At 57.3% G+C, this 18,598-nt stretch overlaps 2 protein-coding genes and 1 non-coding gene across 4 annotated transcripts in view; 2 read left to right on the top strand and 1 right to left on the bottom strand.

Annotated features, from left to right (window-relative positions):
• Positions 1-13,564, top strand: part of HYDIN (HYDIN axonemal central pair apparatus protein) — a 154,942-nt gene extending 141,378 nt beyond the window's left edge. Inside the window, exons 69-85 of the mRNA XM_076349217.1 lie at positions 79-291; positions 965-1,103; positions 1,445-1,610; positions 2,037-2,184; positions 3,470-3,677; positions 4,946-5,167; positions 5,744-5,913; positions 6,106-6,304; positions 6,476-6,634; positions 7,199-7,479; positions 7,813-8,032; positions 8,873-9,085; positions 10,483-10,646; positions 10,946-11,096; positions 11,504-11,734; positions 12,357-12,581; positions 13,085-13,564. Coding sequence (XP_076205332.1) covers positions 79-291; positions 965-1,103; positions 1,445-1,610; positions 2,037-2,184; positions 3,470-3,677; positions 4,946-5,167; positions 5,744-5,913; positions 6,106-6,304; positions 6,476-6,634; positions 7,199-7,479; positions 7,813-8,032; positions 8,873-9,085; positions 10,483-10,646; positions 10,946-11,096; positions 11,504-11,734; positions 12,357-12,581; positions 13,085-13,564 — 3,589 coding nt within the window. The remainder of the gene's footprint in view (positions 1-78; positions 292-964; positions 1,104-1,444; positions 1,611-2,036; positions 2,185-3,469; positions 3,678-4,945; positions 5,168-5,743; positions 5,914-6,105; positions 6,305-6,475; positions 6,635-7,198; positions 7,480-7,812; positions 8,033-8,872; positions 9,086-10,482; positions 10,647-10,945; positions 11,097-11,503; positions 11,735-12,356; positions 12,582-13,084) is intronic.
• Positions 13,565-13,922: 358 nt separating this feature from the next.
• Positions 13,923-18,598, top strand: part of VAC14 (VAC14 component of PIKFYVE complex) — a 67,124-nt gene continuing 62,448 nt past the window's right edge. For both annotated transcript variants that reach the window (XM_076349461.1, XM_076349460.1), the window contains exons 1-2: positions 13,923-14,029; positions 17,629-17,779. In XM_076349461.1, coding sequence (XP_076205576.1) covers positions 13,926-14,029; positions 17,629-17,779 — 255 coding nt within the window. In that variant the 5' untranslated portion in view covers positions 13,923-13,925. The remainder of the gene's footprint in view (positions 14,030-17,628; positions 17,780-18,598) is intronic.
• On the bottom strand, positions 16,732-16,802 carry TRNAG-GCC (transfer RNA glycine (anticodon GCC)). Its single transcript has one exon. It is a non-coding gene; the product is annotated as a tRNA-Gly (tRNA).

Genomic DNA, 18,598 nt, shown 5'->3' with positions numbered 1-18,598 from the left:
GTGCTGTACAAGGAGACAGGCAAGCAGCTGGCTGTCTGGAAACGTTAGTCTGGCTAATACCGGTCCCTTTTTTCCTAGTATTCCTAACCTGAAGCCAAATCAGAAGGGCCCAGAGGTGGTTGTGAAGGGGAGAAGCCTGATGCCAAACTGCCACTTTGAACTGGAAGACTCTGACTACATCACTGCAAAAAGGCGCAACCCAGAGTTGCAGGGACCAAAGGGGGCAACGTTAGATCTCAACACAAGAGTGGTTGAGTTTGCGGCAATTGGGGTGTGTGGCAGGAACAGCAGGTAGGTGTGGGCATGGCTTCTCCTGTTGATGGTCTTCTAGTCATCCCCCTTAACCAGAGACCTCTCCAGCTACTCTTCCAAGCCCCAAGGCACATCTGTACCTTGTTTGTGATCTGCTGACACTTGGCCACCGTTTTGGGGCTGGAACAAGCTGGTCAGTGAAGACCAACTGGCCAATTTTTTGTTCTCTTTGTCCCTTTCTTCAATAAGGTATGGGTCATTCTGGGAAGACCGCGTATCCCCAGCCTGTGCTTCGTGGCCAATACAACCTTTGTCCCTTTGAAGAGCATCCTCAGGGCATTCTTGCTCCTTTGGGATACCAGTCAGACAGGGTCAGTGAAGGCTGTGACCACAACAGAGAACACCATCTTCCAAAGGAGTCTTACTGGACTTGATTTTACCATTTCACTTGCTCTTACCGTTTTAACATGCAAGAGTTTGCCTAATTCCTTCGCTAATTTCTTTGTTGATAGCCGTTAATTTTTAGCCACCTGAGAGACAAACAGGGCCCCTAGAAAGCAGGTGAAATGTTTGTGCTCCCAGCGTTGTTCCCCTACACCAAATAACTCCTTCCAGACGGTGTCCAGGACTGGCAGCGCCTGAAGTCTGCTACAGGACAGACTCATTAACATCCCAACGCCCCCTTAGTATTCTTTTTGCTTTCTGTTCCCAGGACCTTCATGGTTATGAACCCAACCAGTTCCGCGTATTCCATCCAGTGGACTTGCCAAGACCCTGAGGCCCCACCAGAACAGGTGGCTTTCTTCTGCCTCACGGAGAGAGGTCAGATCCAGCCAGGGAAGAAAGCAGAGGTGGGTACAGAAAATTAAGAAGGTGGATCCAGTACACATGTATGCCAGTTTAACACCAGCTATGTCTACGCTTACTGGGCGTCCCATCTCACTGTGAGCTTGCCAAGACCGTGAAGAAACCTTTGACTGCAGTGTAAATGAACTGGCAGATGAACCTGTTCTCACCCCGTACCCCACATCTGCCGTGCTTTTGGGCTGTAAGTGGCACAGCAGCCTACCTCTGAGCTCACAGCAACATAAGGTGGAGGTTCCTGGGGTTTCTTGGTGGTATAGACTGCACCCCCCTCCCCTTACCCTGCCAAGGGCAGCAACTTCCCTTCATTTGCCTCTTTCTCCCGCAGATGAAGTTTGAATTCATCCCCCGGCACCTGGACATCACAGAATCATTCTGGGTCTTCACAATCCCTGAGCAGAGCATTTCAGTCCCATTCCTGTTGGTGGGCAATGCCACCGACCCGCTAGTGACTCTGGACAGATCCCACCTGAACTTCCACTTGCTGTTAATTGGTGAGCACAGTGGTTATACCTTACATGCTCAGAAATGTACCTCTCCAGGGGTCCAGCAGTCCTGTTATTCCAGCAGGCTCCCACGAGGAAGCTGGAAATGGAAATGGGCTCTTCTGAGCAGAGGATCCAGCTCCTGGCACCCAAGTGTACGAGGGAATGGAAGGGGAAGGCAGGCAGGCGTATGTCAGGGACATGGCATGTAGTTGGGGCTGTTTCCAAGAGGGGATTTGGGGGTGATGCAGGGGTGCCCAGGGGGTCAGAAGTATGTTTCCATGTTGGCATCCTGAGCATGCCATGCTGCAGGCAATGCTCTTCGCTGCAAATTGCCTGCTGGGCTCAGCCGGCAGGCAGGAACGCAGTGGGCAGTGGTGGTCTGGTGGCCAGAGGAACAAAAGGTTTTCAGTGGCTGCTTTGTCCTCTCCCTAGGGCACGAGGTACACCAGACTATCTATATGATCAACAGTGAGAAGGAAGCCTTCAGCTTTGCTTTCAGAGAAAGCTCTCTCTTCTCAGAGGGATGCAACGCCTCTGTGAAAATAGAGCCCATGGAAGGCTCCATTGCTCCTCTTTCAAGGTAACGGGGCTCACAGGCCAGGTTCCCTCTCCTGCGTGCCAAACGTTGCACTGTCATTTTGCTTTTGAGGCTTTCTCCCCTCCGCAGTCACCAGGTGACTCTCAGCAACATCATACATCTGCCTTGTTTTGTTCCTTCCCAATGGGGGACACCACGAAGCTGCAGGTTTCTCCATAAAGTGGCTGCGTCGGGGCTACCCCGGTCTTCCAGGCCCCCTTCCAGGAGAAATTCAGGCTTTGGATCTTCTAGTTTTGATGACAAAAGCATGTTTGGGGGTTTTAACCCTGTGATTCCCTGAGCCAGCAGCCTTAAGTATGCAAGGTCTCCTCTCTTCCCTGTGTTCCTTTAATGACAGAGCCCACCACGCATGGTCTGTGCAAAGCCGCCAAGAGCAGCAAAGCACACAAGCAGCACCGCAGGCAGCATTTAAGCCCATCATGGGGGACAGCAACAGGCTCACACAACTAGCTGTGTTTTGCAGGATCACCTGTCAGAAAATGGATGCTCTTTTCTTGTGAACTGCGGCCATGACTTGTGATCAGACATGATTATGAGTTCAAGCGGCATAGCAGGTCACCAGCTCATCTGCTGATCCACCGCGGATATCCCTGTGCCCACTCATAGCGTGCCTGGGTGTAAGGAGAATGCATTAGTTCTGGGAAGCTTTGCTGTGGCTTAAAAGATGCTGAACTTTGGCTTGCCACAGGGTGCAAGATAAGAGAGCATCCTGTATCAGTTTCTGTGCTGACCTGAGAAGTGGCAATTCCTTAAATCTCTGTAGTTTGGTTGAGTTTGATCACGTACCCAGAAATTACCCGTAGAAATTACAAAGAGGCAGTTTGGTGGCACCCACGTTGTACTGCTGTCACGAGAGCTGGGCGATTCCTCTTTGCAAAGAGGATGTTACCCTTGTCATATAGACCGGAGAGACTGGGGATCTCTGTGAGTGCCCTCCTCTGTGTTTGGGACAGAAGTGGGGTCTCAACCCAGTGCTGCCCTGCAGCATATGGGCAGGGCAGTAAGGTCAGCGTTAGCTCAGGGTTCGCTGGCTTGTTGTTGTATCCTCTGCCATTTCATTGCATGGGATCGTCATACCCCAAACAGTTCTCACCAGGGCTTGCTCCGTAGTGGAAGGCCCTGGAAGGGCAGGGTGCTGCTCCTGGCTTCTCCCAGGCCTGGGGTCTCACCACAGCCATTGCACAGCTGCTCTCCCATAGAGCAGGCAATGTGGGGCCAAGAAAGCTGACAGACAGTGAACGGAGCAAAAAGGGTCTTCTCTCCCCAGGTTTCCCGTTACAGTCTTCTTCACACCAACGCTAGAAGGAGAGGCGGTCTTTAACCTCAAGTGCGATGTCAAGAGGAAGACCCAGCCCCTCTCCTTGAACATCAAGGCCACCGGCTATAGCATGAACGTGTCTGTCAGGTGTGAGGACAGCAACGGCTGTGTCACTGAGCTCAGCACACAGGAGATCAACGTCATTGATTTCAAAGAGGTGAGCAGTTCCCTAAACCATTTGGCCCATGAAGCCCTGCAAGATTGGGCCTTAACCAGGAGCTCTGCAGATACATTTGAACAATCATAGAATCATGGAATAGTTTGGGTTGGCAGGGACCTCTAAAGGTCATCTAGTCCAACCCCCCTGCTGTGGGCAGGGACATCTTCAACTAGAGCAGGTTGCTCAGAGCCCCGTCCAGCCTGACCTGGAATGGTTCCAGGGATGGGGCATCCACCACCTCTCTGGGCAACCTGTGCCAGTGCTTCACCACCCTCAGCGTAAAACATTTCTTCCTTATATCTGGTCTAAATCTACCCCCCTTTAGTTTAAAGCCATTCCCCCTTGTCCTGTCGCAACAGGCCCTGCTAAAAAGTTTGTCCCCATCTTTTTTAGAAGCCCCCTTTAAGTACTGACAGGCTGCAATAAGGTCTCCCCAGAGCCTTCTCTTCTCCAGGCTGAACAACCCCAACTCTCTCAGCCTTTCTTCATAGCAGAGGTGTTCCATCCCCCTGATCATTTTCGTGGCCCTCCTCTGGACCCGCTCCAACAGGTCCGTGTCTTTCCTGTACTGAGGACTCCAGAGCTGGACGCAGTGCTCCAGGTGGGGTCTCACCAGAGCAGAGGGGCAGAATCCCCTCCCTCGACCTGCTGGCCACGCTGCTTTGGATGCAGCCCAGGACACAGTTGGCCTTCTGGGCTGCGAGCGCACATTGCTGGCTCATGTCCAGCTTTTCATCCACCAGTACCCCCAAGTCCTTCTCGGCAGGGCTGCTCTCAATCCCTTCGTCCCCCAGCCTGGATTGATACTGGGGGTTGCCCCATCCCAGGTGCAGGACCTTGCACTTGGCCTTGTTAAACCTCATGAGGTTGACACAGGCCCACTTCTCCAGCTTGTCCAGGTCCCTCTGGATGGCATCCCGTCCCTCTGGCGTGTCAACCGCACCGCTCAGCTTGGTGTCATCTGCAAACTTGCTGAGGGTGCACTCGATCCCACTGTCTGTCATTGACGAAGATATTAAACAGTACCGGTCCCAATACGGACCCCTGCGGGACACCATTCATCACCAACCTCCATCTGGGAATGTTTTCAAGAGGGAATGTTTTTCTTCATCTGTGGGTCTCTAGAGGGAGGGAGATTGATCTTTCGCACAGGTCATTAGCCGAATGTGAAAGATGCAGGAGCACATTAGGAAGGAGCACTTGCTGGGCCAGCTGACACTTTGCACGTGCTCCAACCCCTAGTCCTCGCTGCCTTCTCCCCGCAGGTACAGCTGAATGAGAACATCAAGCACGTCTTCAGCATCTGCAATAACGGCAAGTTCAGCTTCACCTTCTCATGGGAACTGAGTGGCCCTGCAGCCCGTAAGCAGGTCCTTACCGTCACCCCTCGGATGGGCGCCGTGCAGGCGGAGGGGAAAGCAGAGACCCAGCTGGCTTTTCACCCACAGAAGATGTGCTCTTTGAAGGACGTAGAGCTGACGCTGCAGGTGAGGCACCAGCATTTCATACGGAACCTTCGCCTTCCCTACGCAGCAGCTTGGCAGCAGGAGCCCAGAGCTAGGGGTGAACTCCATCACTAAAGAGCCTGAACGAGGCAAAGAGGCTCCTGCTGCCGAAATAAAGAGCCTGACAGCTTCTGAACAGAATATTTTAATAAGTGCTTATCCAGGACCACTTTGGGAAGCGCTTTTGTGGCAGGACGTTTCTGGCCCTTTCTGCCCCTAATTTGGGGGGGTCCTGGATGTGCATGGAGATGGAGCTGTTTCTCCTTGCCAGGCCCCTGCTGAGTCGGGTCCCATGGCTCAGAAAGCTCCTGTCAGCAGCATGTGGCGGTACTGCTCAGCACGTGGCTGCACAAAGCAGGGCCATGACTCTCCAAAAACCCTTTCCCTCTCAGCCCAAGCCTTCCACCTTCTGTTTCCATTCTAGGGTCCTTTGGCACCTGCTTTTCCTTATTGTTGCTGCAGCCAGCTGTCCCCCATCCTCTTTCTCAGCCATCTCTGGTGTTTGCAGTTGTAGTTCCCATCTCTTCGGCCGGCTCATGCTGTCTTTCTCCTCACCAGATCAGCAAGGGTCCCACGTTTACCTGCGTGTTTCTTGCCACCGTGGTAGTGCCCACTGTCCACTTCTCCACCACCAGACTCAACTTTGGAGCCTGCTTCATCTACCACGCTGGGATGCCACCTGCCCGTCAGACCCTCGTCATCACGAACAAGGCAGACAAGGATGTGAGGTAGGCCTTCTCCACGCACTCCTTCGGCCCTTGCTTAGCACGTGCCTGCTCCGTGTCCTCGTGACCCCTGTGGGTGAAATCCTGAGGATACAGGGAGAGGAAACAGGAGAGCCCTAAGCAGCCCTGATGTTGTCATCTGAGCACACACAGCCTTGTGACACCTCTGCTCCTCTTTGCTGTGCTTTCTGCCAGCTTGAACTGCTCGTTCACCAGCACCGCGCACCTGGAGGTGGACTTCCCAGGGTACGTCCTGTGCCCAAGAGGGACAGTGGAGGTGCCCATCACTTTCTATCCCAGAGAGGTTGCGTCTTACCGTGAGCTCATCCCTTTTGAAATCAATGGTCTTTGCCAGCAGACTGTCGAGGTCCGAGGAAGGGGCACGGAAATGAAGGTGAGATGAAATCCAAATCCTAAAACTGCAGGTGGAGGGCAGCCAGCATGGCTTTCTCTCTAATTTTCCTCATCTCTTCCCCAGCCTACCATGTTTTGTTTTTCTGCCACGAGGGTGGCAGAAAACCTTTTCTCCTTTCCTTTCACTTTATATTAATCCCTCCTGCCTCAGGTTGATGTTGTGGAACCACAAGGAAAGGTGGTGAAGCTGGGAGCCCTCTCCGTCGGACAGACCGTGAAGAAGATTGTCACCATAGCAAACAACAGCGCTGCCCCTCTCACTTTTAAGCTCAGTCTCATGTCCGCCATGCCAGAGCTGCAAGAAGCTGGGGTAAGGCCCCTTCCTTCACTGGAGAGCACTTTGGTGTGCCTACAGGGATGCCTGCAGGTAGCTATGAGCTGCTCTGGGTGGGAGCTAGTAACTAATCACAATTGCATGCTGTCCTGTCCTCCCTGCTGGGACTGCTCTACCAGCAGGTACTTGCAATGTGAATGCCTCACCTGAGCTAGGTGTCGGGACTCCCCTAATAGCAGAAGCGAGAAGTAGGCACGATTCCTCTAACCTGTTCTAGACAGGTACGTTAGGATGTGGCCATGTATTTTAGATATGGAAAGGTAAGAGAGATAAACGAATCTTTAAAGGCCAAGAGTTACAGCTGTCTTGGAGCTTACATGAAATTACCGTAGAAGACGTAGTTCAACTCGCCAAGGCCAGATGGACATATCACAGGAAAACACCTTTGGTACCTAGGAATGCGTAACAGGGAATGAGTGGGATTGGGGCAATGTTGGTGGGGACAGAACAGGAATTGGAAGACTCTTCTCTGACCCTAGCGATGGAGGATTCACAGCTCGATTGCCAGATGAAGTAGTCTCCACTCATTTCTTTGGGCAGGTTCTCTGCTTGAATCCCACCAGCGAACTAAGTCTGAAGCCCAAAGGAGATACCTGTAAAGTAGAGGTGACCTTCTCCCCAAAGTGCCGCATCCAGCCCTTCACCGAAGAAGTGATGTTGGAGTGCAACGGCCTGGTGCGCTCCCTCTTCATGGTGCGGGGCTCCTGCCAGGGCATCCGTGTGAGCTTGGACCAGGAACACCTCAGCTTTGGAGCGGTGGTGCAGCAGAGCTACACATCCCAGCGGATCATCATGCAGAACACGGGCGACATAGGAGTCAAGTAATGCAAAACCCTGTCCTCTCTGAGGGCTGAGAGCTTGGGTGAGGGCTGGAGGGAGCTGTAGCTTGCCCAGATAGTTCCCTTCTGCTTATTCATCCCAGTGGAGAGTTGTGCAGTCAGGCCCTGGAAGTTAGCAAGGAATACAGCCAAAAGCTTGTTTACAGATGGGTGCAGCTGGGTCCTGCCCAACCTGAAGCCTTATTGCCAGGTGGCTCGGCATCATGCCTGAGATCTGGTGGGAAAAGCCCACAAGAGGCTTAGAAACAGCACGCTGTGTTCTCAGCCTCCCAGTTGCTAATCCTTCCTTTCTGTCCTTGTGCTTTCCTTGGCAAGGTTTAAGTGGGACATCGAGAGCTTCAAGCCAGATTTCTCCATCAGCCCCACAAAGGGTTACATCTCCCCAGGAATGGATGTCCCCTTCGTTGTGACCTTCCGTCCCTCTAAGCTGAGCCGTGATATCCAGTACGAGGGCCTGCAGTGCTTCATCCAGGGCAGTGAGCCGCTCCGGCTTACGCTGGCAGGATGCTGCATGGAGACCCCTGTGACCAGAGAGGTAACCAGAGCAGAGACAGGATGGGGCCCCCCCCTTACCCCACCATTTGCACCACATCTCTCCCAGGGCGGGGACTGGAGGATGTTTACGTGCATAGACTCACTCCTGCCTATCATCCTGCCTGGGTATCCCAGAGAGCTGAGAAAACCACTGGGCAGGATTCCCAAAATTTCTGAGCCCTGTAATTGCCTTCCTCCCATGTTAAAGGTGCTGCTCCTCCAGCGAGCACCTCAGCTGTCCTGGCTCTGCATTGCAGCACCCTTGCCGTGGGGACACCCTGCAGGGCTCTTCAGAGTCTTTGCCCACAGAGCCCCCCAGCTATACCCACAATATTGCGCCCGCAGCCACACTTTTTCTCCCTGTCGGGGCAGGGGGGCGCATTCAGCACTAGGGGTGGGCAAGGCATCTGCATCCAGCTCCTGGGGCACAGGGGTGCAGCGTGGAGGACTCCTGGCCCTCACGGGCGTTGCAGGAGGGTGCAGCTGGGGCATGTTGACTCTCACTCCCAAAAGAGAGCCCAGAGCTGCTCTTCAGCCTGCCCACGAAGGGGCTGTGTGGCTGCAGGTCTTGTCCTTGCACAGGGGAGAGATCCTTCCAGGACTTGCCGTTTTATTTCTCCCGTCCTTGGGAGGCGGCAGCCCCCTTCACCCAGCATGCAAAAGACTCATTCCTCTCCCTTCTCTAAGAACTCACAACTTGATTTACACCAAAAGCTGTGGCTCAAATGGAAATTTTGCATATGACAAGGAAAAGCTGCTCCCTGTTCGTGGAGCTAGTCAGAGTCTGAGTGGAAAGGATTCCTCGGTATGACCAAGCAGCCTCTGTGCTCCTCTGTTGCAGACACTGACTTTCACATGCGACGTGCGCGAGAAGCACAGCCAGACCGTCCTCCTGTCCAACCCAAGCCATGAGGCCTGGACCGTGCAACCTGTCATTGAGGGGGAACACTGGAAGGGGCCTGAATTTTTCCATCTAGAGGCCTACCAACAAAACAAGCCCTACAAGATCACTTACAAACCCCTAACCATGAGCTCTGAGAACAAGAAGCATCAGGTATGTGAGCTGTGCCAGCATGCTGACCCTCATAGCATGACCCTCATAGTTCACCCAGCTTTGGGCAGGAGGTTGGACGAAATGACCTTCAGAGGTGCCCTACGAACTGAAATTATCTTGTGATCCTATGTTGGAAGCTGGATTTCTCGGTGGCTAGAGGCCAGGTGTAAGGAAAGTTCAGGTGGGAAGTCTGGACTGACCACGAAACGTATTGGAGCAGCTAACCTAAAAAGCCAGGTTGTCTGAAGGTCCAGGAAACGAAATTTGTTCTGTGCAGCTCCTGGTCCCTGCCTGCGCAGCCCAGAGGGGCTCAGAGACCCCCGTGCTCAGCCCTGTGGGCTGCCCAGGCTCCCCGAGCCCTAGGCACGACCCCTTCTGCCAGCACTGCCCTGCTTGGGGTCCTTTTGCAGTGTGCAGGGAACAAGAGGGGCGAAGCTGCCCTGCCATTTCTCAGTGCCCCCCTGGCCACGAGCAGTCAGGTGGGAAACGACACAGGGATCTCTCTTGACGTCACCTTCAGTAACGCAGGAGCTTTGGGAAGAGCCCTTCCTGCCGGTCTCAGGCTGGGCAGGTGGGGCGACTGGCCCCTCTGTTTCCATGGGCGCTGTTTCTGAGACACACCAGGGACAAGCTCTTAAATTGTGGGGGTCAATTCAGAACAGCTCTGGGGCGCTGGGGGTGGGTGTCAGACACCTGCCCCTTGGCCCCCTCCAGCTGATCTTCCATCACGCCAGAATTCAGGCCAGAGCAAGAGTGGAGACCAGAGACTTCTGGGCTCAATCTCCAGGGTGCGGAGCAGATCTGTGTGCCCTGTAGGGTTGCATGTGCTTGGTATCTCTTTAACGTACAGCCTTGCAGGAGGAGTCCTGCAGTTTTCTGCTGCTCTGGAGGTGACCCGTTGGCACCCGAAATGAGTACTGGATATGAGCTTTTCATGGCCCACCCTGGCTGGTGGGACCCTGCTGTGTTAGCTTACAGGCTGCTCTCTCGGCAATAATGCCGGAGCACTGCCGGGGCAGTCGAGCTTAGCGGGGACTGCCGTCCCCTTACCACGGCTGTCCCTGCACGAGCACAGGGCTGGCAGCTGATGCGCCCGAGTTAGTAAGGCAAGTAAAGGGGTGTTAGGATGGTCAGACCGGCTCTGCTGTAGGGCTGGTGTTTCCTTGCTTTGCCCAGACGTGCTGCCTCTGTGTCCTGTGGCTGTGCCAGCCCGAGCGCCTGCGACGTTGCCATCTTCACAGGACACAGGGCTGCGGTCACAGCTCTGCCAGCTGGACCTGCTCAAAGCTGCTCGGGTGACAGCCTGAGGCATGGGACTGTCCAAGTGTGCTCAAGAGCCAATAACTGGTCCAGACAGAGAGGAGGAGAGCTCACTTATCCTATTACTTGTCTTCTAGGGCTCCATCTTCTTCCCATTGCCGGATGGGACAGGCTTGTACTACCTCCTGCAAGGGACTGCTGAGGCCCCAAAGTGTTCGGGGACCATTTTCCGGCAGGTGCCATGTAGGACTTCCTACACTGAGCTCATCCCCGTCTCCAACTGGCTGAACAGACCACAGAGGTGAGTCCAGCCTAGGAAGTCCCGTCCCATCGGCAATCCCTGCAGCAGCGCAAGGAAGGGCTTCCCACTGCCTGGAAGCTCCTTGCTGCAAGCTTTTCACTCTCCTTGGCCATGTCTGGCCATAGGTGTCTGGGATCACACTACCCACGTTCTGCCTGTGCAGACCCATCCTGGAGGGCTTTCCTCCAAGGTGGATGAGAGCCGGCTCCCTCTATGTGGGGCTGTGTTGTACCCCGACACGCCGGGTATTCTATAGGAGTCCTTCCCGTTGACTTTCACTGCATCCTTCTCACCCACAGGTTCCTCGTGGTGGTGGACATACTCAAACCGGAAAACCTGGAAAGCAGTTCCGTGCTGCAGGGGCTGGAATACATTGAAGTGCCAGGCTCTGCCAAGAAGGACTACAAGCTCACGTTCCTCTCCTACAAGGAAGGAGTCTTTAACACAATGGTAAGTGGGGACACCAGGCTGCGGGGCCCTTCAAGGAGCTGTTTTCTGACTGAGAAGCTACACGCCTGTATTCATGCCTCCACGTGCCCACTGGTGGGTGTCCTAGGTGGGTACTGAACAGCAGGCACCTCTCTACACACCCCACTCGCGTGTCAGTCTCTCTGCGAGGGTCCCACTGAGGGCTGCTAAGCACAGGCGGGCCAGGACACTGGTGAGCTGGAAGCAATGGGCGATCAGGAGACCATGAAGTGTGGAAATACCACACGTGTTTTCCCCAGTCTTGCAGTCTTCCTAGGTGGCTGCTTACGGCCGTTCTCGGAAGTGGGGGGGCTCTTTGGGCTGGCTTAGCACAGCTGGTATATTTTTATGTGCAGAATGACCAGCGCTTCCCTTTTTCTCTGATTCAGGTGACCTTCCTCAACGAGGTGACCGAGGAGTACTTGTTCTACATGGTGACTTTCAAGGCCACCGCTTCGGGACCCATCGGCACTGTTGAAATGACCACCGCTATTCGTCAGAGTGTGTCTTCCACCGTCAAGGTGGACAACCCTCTGCCCGTCCCAGTGACGTTTGCCATAGATTGCAAAGTGCCCGACGTCAACGTTCCCCCACATTTCACTGTTCCTGCGCAGTCGGAGGTAGGAGCAAAGCTCATCCGGTACTCTCTCCTCTCCTTGCCGTCTTTCTGGGAGCAAGTGGGGGTGATGCCCTACGTGAACCATCTGGGGCTGCTTTCCGAGGGTGACAGCTCCCACCTGCTAATAATCTAGAGGGGAAGCAGCGTGTGAGAATATCCCTAGTAGGAACCGCCCTGTGCTGGTGGAGTCTGCCATGCTACCCCTCGTGATACGCTCCCATCAGGCCTCACGTGGCAGGTCCTTGTGCCACATGCTCCTTATTTAGCGTGGGTATTTTCAGTTTAGAGTGGCTGCAGGGCATGCCTCACCCCACTGGCAGGCTGTTTGCAGCCTGGATTGATAGGAGGTGTGGTGTGGCCTGGGGGGAGTATAGGAGCATTCTAGGGTGGGAAGCTTCTGGGATTGTGCTGGAGGGCTCTCAGCTGTTGGGGACAGACCCCCAAGGGAACTCTCTCCCACATGTAGCAGGGCTCTGACCCAGAGAGAAAGAGTTGAAGCGAGGGAGCGTGCTGGGCTGCCTTCCAGCACTGCGTGAGCACACCAGGGACCGATTTCCCCTGTCCTGGGCCCTGCCTTCCCCATCTCTGCCTGACCCAGTAGCTTTTCCCTTCGTTCATCCCAGGCCGATCTTGTCTTTGAGTACCAGCCCCTGAAAATGGGTGAGAGCACCGGACGGCTGGTGCTCCAGAGCAGCGACTTGGGCTCTTTCTACTACAACCTGCACCTGAAAGCCACCACGAGCAGGCCGGAGAAGCCCCTCTACTTCTGCACCACGCTGGGCTCTAGTCAGACCATCACCACCAAAATCACGAATTACACCCGACAGAAGACAGACTACCTCCTCCAGGTGACCCCAGCCTGCCCTGGGCTCTCGCTGGGAGGCAGCTCATCTGGCCAGCATCAGCCCTCTCCGTCGAGGGATCCTGTCCCTCTAGCTTGGCCTGGCCTAGCCAGATGGCCGTGTGAGCCCCGGGGGTCTTCCCACCAACGCTGGGCTTGTCCCCAGCTGCACTGTCCTCACTTGCAGACCCCTCTCTGCTGCCCTTGTTGGAGCTGCTTTTGCAGCTTCCGTGGTGCCTGGACTTCCACCTTCAACCCCAGCTCTGGCAGTAAGGTCTCTTGGGGTTTGGGTGCAGGTTGTCCCTGCTCAGCCTGTTTGGACAGTCCTTACGGCCTTTCGTCGTGGGCACTCACCGGGGGTATGGTGTGGGTGGGAGAGCTGCAGTGACAGGCAAGGGAAAGGGACCCCAGCCAGCATGATGGCAGGGGACCATCGGTTTCCTCACGAGGTGCCGGCTCTGCTTTTGTGACCCGACCCCCCCCTGTGCTCTCTTCTCTCCCCTGTTGCAGACCAACTGCGCCGACTTCCAGACGGAGAAAACCATCAGCGTGGCCCCCGCCAGCCCGGGGGGCTCGGAGGTGAGCCTGGAGGTGACCTACGAGCCCTGCCAGCTGGGCGAAGCCAGGGCCACGCTGCAGCTCTCCTCCCCGCTTGGGGGGGAGTACAGCATCCCCCTCTTCGGCCTCGCCCTCCCGCCCAAGCCCCAGGGCCCCTTCCTCATCAAGGCCGGCGGCACCACCTCCATCCCCTTCAAAAACGTCTTCCTGCAGCCCACGGCCTTCCAGTACGCGGTGGAGCACCCGGCCTTCGCCGTCAGGGGCCCCGAGAGCTTGCGCTCCAAGAAGACCACCTTCATCACCGTCTCCTTCGAGGGCGGCCCGGCCCCCGTCACCAGCAGGCTGGTGGTCTCCTGCCCCCGGGCTGCCGGGGGCGGGGGGGCGGGTGTCTCCTGGGTGTACTACCTCAGGGGTCTCCCCCCTCACAAGTGACCTGTGTGTGTCGTCGTCGTCGTCGTCGTCCCCCCCCCCCCGGGGGAACCCTGGGCGAAGCTGCTTCTCTCACCGTGGGTGTTCCTTAATTAACTGTGGGGGTAATTAAAGGTGTGCTGGGGGTCTGAGCCTCTGTTTGGAATAAACCCAGCGCGCCCCGGGGCAGCGGCTCCCGTCGAGCCGGTGCTGAGGCGGCAGGAGGGGCCCGATCCGGGGGGGGGGGGGGGGGGGGCGCAGCAGGCGGCCTCCGCGCCGCGCGGGGGCGCTGCGGAGCGTGGCGCCGGGGGGTGGGTGGGTCACGTGGGCGGGCCGGCCGGCCGGGGTCACGTGGCCGCCGGTGGCGGCGGGGGGCGGCGGGGCCATGAACGCCGAGCGGGACCTGGCGCCGCTGGCGCCCAGCGTGGTGCGGGCGCTGAACGACAAGCTCTACGAGAAGAGGAAGGTGGCGGCCCTCGAGATCGAGAAGTGAGCGGCGGGAGGGGCGGGGGTTGCCGGGGAACGGGGGCGGTGCCGCTCCGGGCTACCCCAGCGCACCGGGGGGGGGGTGGTGGTGGAGGCCGGCCCGACGCCCCGGGGGGGGGGGGGGGGTGGTCGGGTGGTCCTGAGGGCCACCTGCGGTCCCGGGGTGGCGGGAGCCGGCCCGGGATGCTGGGGGGGCAGGTGGGGGTCCCGCCGTGCACCGTGGGGTCCGGCCGCGGGAGGGGACCGGCCCGGCTCCCCGGTAGGAGCTGGGTGCTTCGGGGAAGGGGGTCGCCCCGCGGGGACCTGGAGGGTCCGGGGGAAGGGGTCACCCCCGGGGGCACCCGGAGGGTCCGGGGGAGGGGGTCACCCTGGGGGGTCCGGGGCACCAGGGGCCTGCGGGCCGGGGGGGTCTGCGGGCCCGGGGAAGGGGCTCAGGTGGCACGGTGACCCGGTCGGGGGACAGCGCCCGGGCAGGAGGGGCTCTCCCCCAGAGCTGCGCCGTGCCTCCCATCCCCGTACCGCCGCTCGCTGAGGTTTACCTCCGAGCCCGTCAGCTTCTGGGCACAAGCGGCGACCCACCGGTTCAGGGCGCGTGTCCCGGGGCGGGGGTCGTGCCCGCAAGCCCCTCGCAGGCAGCCCGGTCCGAGGGTGGGTCCCCAGTGCCATTGCGCAGCACTGCGCGAAATAAATACGTGAGTAGCCTAACTTCAGAAACTCGTTGGAAACGCGGTACTTGCTCTTTCGCGATGCTTGCGGAGGTGGCCGGCTCTGTGCCCAGCCCTGACCCTGGCTGGGGGACACGAGGGTCTCACTGGGCAGCGGGCTGGCGCCGGGGCGGCCGTGCCCATCGTCTAGGGCCTGTCTCGCGTTCTAGGGCCTGCGTTCGTCACCTCGTGGTGCCATCCCGCCTCTCCTCCGAGGTCTTGCCCCAGCTCGTCCCGCGCTCGATCCCGGCTGCAGGGGTGGGAATCACCTGCTGTCGCCCCCGGCCGTTGGGTGTTGCCTTTACTTCGTCCCGCATCGCTGCCCTTTCAGCAGAGCTCAGGCCTTCCTGTGAGAGCATCCCAGGCGAAGGTCTGCGGGCGTCTGCTGGCATGGCCGTGCCCCCTCTAGTGTTGCCTGTACACGTTCCCTGCGCCTCTTCTCGCTCTGGCTGCGTTGGTCTGGGTGCTCTGTGCTGCTCTGGTCCACGGCTTTGCCTGGGAAGGGCTGCGTCCTCTCCAAGCACTGCCTGAGAGCTCAGCTCACGGAGAAGATCTGAAGTATCCCCTCAGGGGACAGCCCAGCGCAGGGCTGGGAGCAATAATCCAAGTCGGAGGGTGAATTTTGGGTGGGAGATGCGGCTACAGCGAGCCTGCGAGGGGAGCAGCCAGCCGCTCGTGGCAGCTGGTGACGTGGGGATGGAGCTGCTCTGCTCGGGCTTCAGCAGGGGATGCGAGAGAGATGTGGAGTGGGAACCGTGTGCCTTAAACGTGGAGGGTGTACCCGGGCAGCAGAGAAAAACGGTCCTTGGGATGGGGTGAGTGTTCGTTCAGGTGCAAAGCCAACGCATCCAGCCCCTTCTTCCGTTCAACACGTTTATCTTTTGCTCATTTTCTCTCTTCTTCGTGGGAATAGTTTCTTAAGGGTGGGTTGTGGTGGATGCGCTGCCCTGTCCTCGCAACTCTAGGTACAGGGATGCTTCAGTAACTGCCCCTTCGCTGCTGTGCGGGATGATGCTCCTTATCCAAGCAGCTCTGCTCCAACTTATCGTGCCTCAGGATTACGGTTTCGTGCTTGGCTTGTGCCAACCAAAGTCTGATTTTGGGATTAGCCAGTTCAGCTGATCGAGCTGGAAACCCACTTTGGGAAGGGTACAAGGAGGAGAAAGGCAAGGGCCAACCCTTTCTGCAGAGACACGGATTTAGATCAGCTTAAACCCGTCACAGAACGGCACCAGCGCCGCCTCTCCCATGTCTACGGCATCGAGCGAGGAGGGACTGGCTGCCGCTCAGCTCGGGTACCTCCTTGTCCTCTGGCCGCTAACGTGGGAGCAGCTCCTGCTGCCTGCAGACTCTCTGACGCCGTGCGTTGCTGTTGGGTGCCTTTTGCCTCGTTAGTCAAATCTTGAGCCCTTTAAACTCTCGAAGGAAGTCTGTAAAGTTACTCCTGTTCAAACAGAGCTCCGTTCGTTAAATCTAGGCAGTAAAAGGGTCACCCCCGTCGGTCCGTGCTGCTCGAGCTCGGTGTGTTCCTCCTGCTGGAGCCTGCTGCTGGGGTGGGACTGGAGATCGGAGCTGTTTGCCCTAAATCAGCAGCTTGTGAGAGAAGGTTGGGCTGTAGCTGTTGGAGAACTCATGTCCTGAGTGGGGAGAGCGAGGCGGGGGGGGGCTGCGTGATGCCCCCAGGGAGAAAGGGGGCAGCTGCTTTGCTCAAAGCAGGGTGAGAACACGAGCTGGCGTTAATTGTTTTGGGGGGGGGGGGGGAGTTCATAAACATCTTCTATAACGATTTTCCTGGATTATAAAGTCAGTGACTGGCTGGTGGCACCCCGTCTAGGGAGGGCAGCGCGAGATTCAATATAGTGCCAAAAAACCCCCTGTGTGGAGGTAGGCAGTGGAAGCTTTTGCACCTTCATCGAAGATTAAGGTAAAGGTCCTTATTTAGGCTGAGATTTTGAGATGCGTGGGTCCACGTTACGGATAGAAGTCAAAGAAAAAAGCTGCTGCATTGGCCGGGAATCGAACCCGGGCCTCCCGCGTGGCAGGCGAGAATTCTACCACTGAACCACCAATGCTCCAGCTGTGTGCTGCTGCCTGCGCAGCTGCCTGCACAGCTGCCTGCGCAGCTGCCTGAGCCTCCCCGGCTGGCCAGTGGCTCTGCCGTGGGGAGAGCCGGGGCTGAAGGGCTGGTTGGGCGACCCGGGACCTCGAAGCAGCTGCGTAGGCTGGAGCAGGGTTACGGGTCTCTTCGTTTAAGCGCAGCTGATGTGTTAAATGTCTCTGGGTCTGAGGAGGAGCAGGTATCGCACGCGGAAACCTTGTCTGCTTTCTGTTAAGGTTTGTGCTGTGTTAAGAGTTCATATGATACACGGAATATCAGCTGAAGCGATGCGTGGGTGGCTGGAAAGGTCCGAAATCTTGGCGCTGGGCGTGGGTCTGGTGGGCAACAATTCCCTGCCGAGCCACCAGCGCTCCTGGCGTGTGCTGAGCGGTTCTCTGGTGCCGTCTTGTGCTGTGTCAGGGGTAAACGATCCTTGTAACCTGCCTTGTCGGAGAGGGTGTTTGTCTGAAGACCTGGTGACTTCTCCACAATCACGTAGCCCTGGTGAGGTGGCCCTTGAGAGTCCATCCTGGGCTGGGAGTTCACGAATGGTGTAGGAGGCTGCAGGCTGGGAGCAGCAGGAGGGCAGCGAGCCGCTGTTGGACGTGAGCGGGGGGGAGAGGAGAGCTCTGGTTTCACTTGTGTGTTCCTTGGGTGTTCCCCGTTTCGGTACTGCTTTCTCTGGCGTTTGTCGTAGCCGAAAATCCCTGTTTCTGACGGCCGCGGGGAGCCGAGCTCCCAAGTGTTTGTATTGGGCAGAACCTAAAGCCCCCCTGGGTGCTTTCCTCTTCTCTCCCCAGACTGGTGCGAGAGTTCGTGGCTCAGAACAACGCATCTCAAATCAAACACGTGATCCAGATCCTGTCGCAGGAGTTCGCGCTCTCCCAGCACCCCCACAGCCGGAAAGGGGGACTCATTGGCCTGGCCGCTTGCTCCATCGCCCTGGGCAAGGTAGGTGCGGGCGGGTTTTTTTTGGCTTGTGCGGATTGCAGTGGGAGAACGGCAGCTCCTCCTGGGTCAGTGTGGTGGGGAGACTCGGGCTGGTGGCCCCACAGCTCCCGACTCCCTCCCTGCATTGCAGCATACGGCTGGGTTGTGTTTGAGTCTCCCCATCGCACCCAGCCGCGTCCCTTGGGCACGGGAGCGCTTTCTGGCCTGGGTCGCATCTTGGCGGCTCCCTAGGCGTGGTTTAAGCGCATCTGTCTATCCTCTGTCTCCAGCAGCTGGACTAGACTCAGCAGGTCGAGTACTAATTTGCGTTAACGGAGCTGAGAAGAGGTGCAGCCCTTCCATCTCCCAGCCCCAGCTCAGCCGGCTCCGGCAGCGCGGGCAGGGCCTTCGGGAAGCGGGGCTAAGGTACAGCCCAAACGGTGGCAGAGGCACAGTCAAAGTAAACAAGTGGCACAAGGCGTCAGGCTGCGTTAGCCTGAGCTAGTAGCTGTCTGTTAGGCTTGGCAGAAGTTTTACTTGCTGAACGCATGGGTCAGTCAGTCCGGTTCTGGAGGTGTTATGTCGATGCCCCTTGCGTGGGAAGTTGGCTGATTTCTGTCCCGATTAAGGTCTTTCTCTGTAACTTTCCTCTCGTTAACGAGAACGAGCTCAGTAAGTTGCCTCTAGGGCTACGCCAGAGCATCCAGGTCTCCGTGGAGGGGAGCGTGGACTCTGCAGGCTCACAGCTCCGTCGGGCTTTTGAGTCAACCCATGCGGCTGGTTTTTGAAAGCGCCTGTAAGGGAAGGAGTTGTTTTGGTCCATGGTAAGGTGTACGTCAA

This window comes from Aptenodytes patagonicus, chromosome 11, assembly GCF_965638725.1.
Source record: "Aptenodytes patagonicus chromosome 11, bAptPat1.pri.cur, whole genome shotgun sequence".
Taxonomy (NCBI): Eukaryota; Metazoa; Chordata; class Aves; order Sphenisciformes; family Spheniscidae; genus Aptenodytes; species Aptenodytes patagonicus.
Note: the sequence above shows the minus strand (reverse complement) of the source record. Positions and strands in the feature narration are given on the sequence as shown.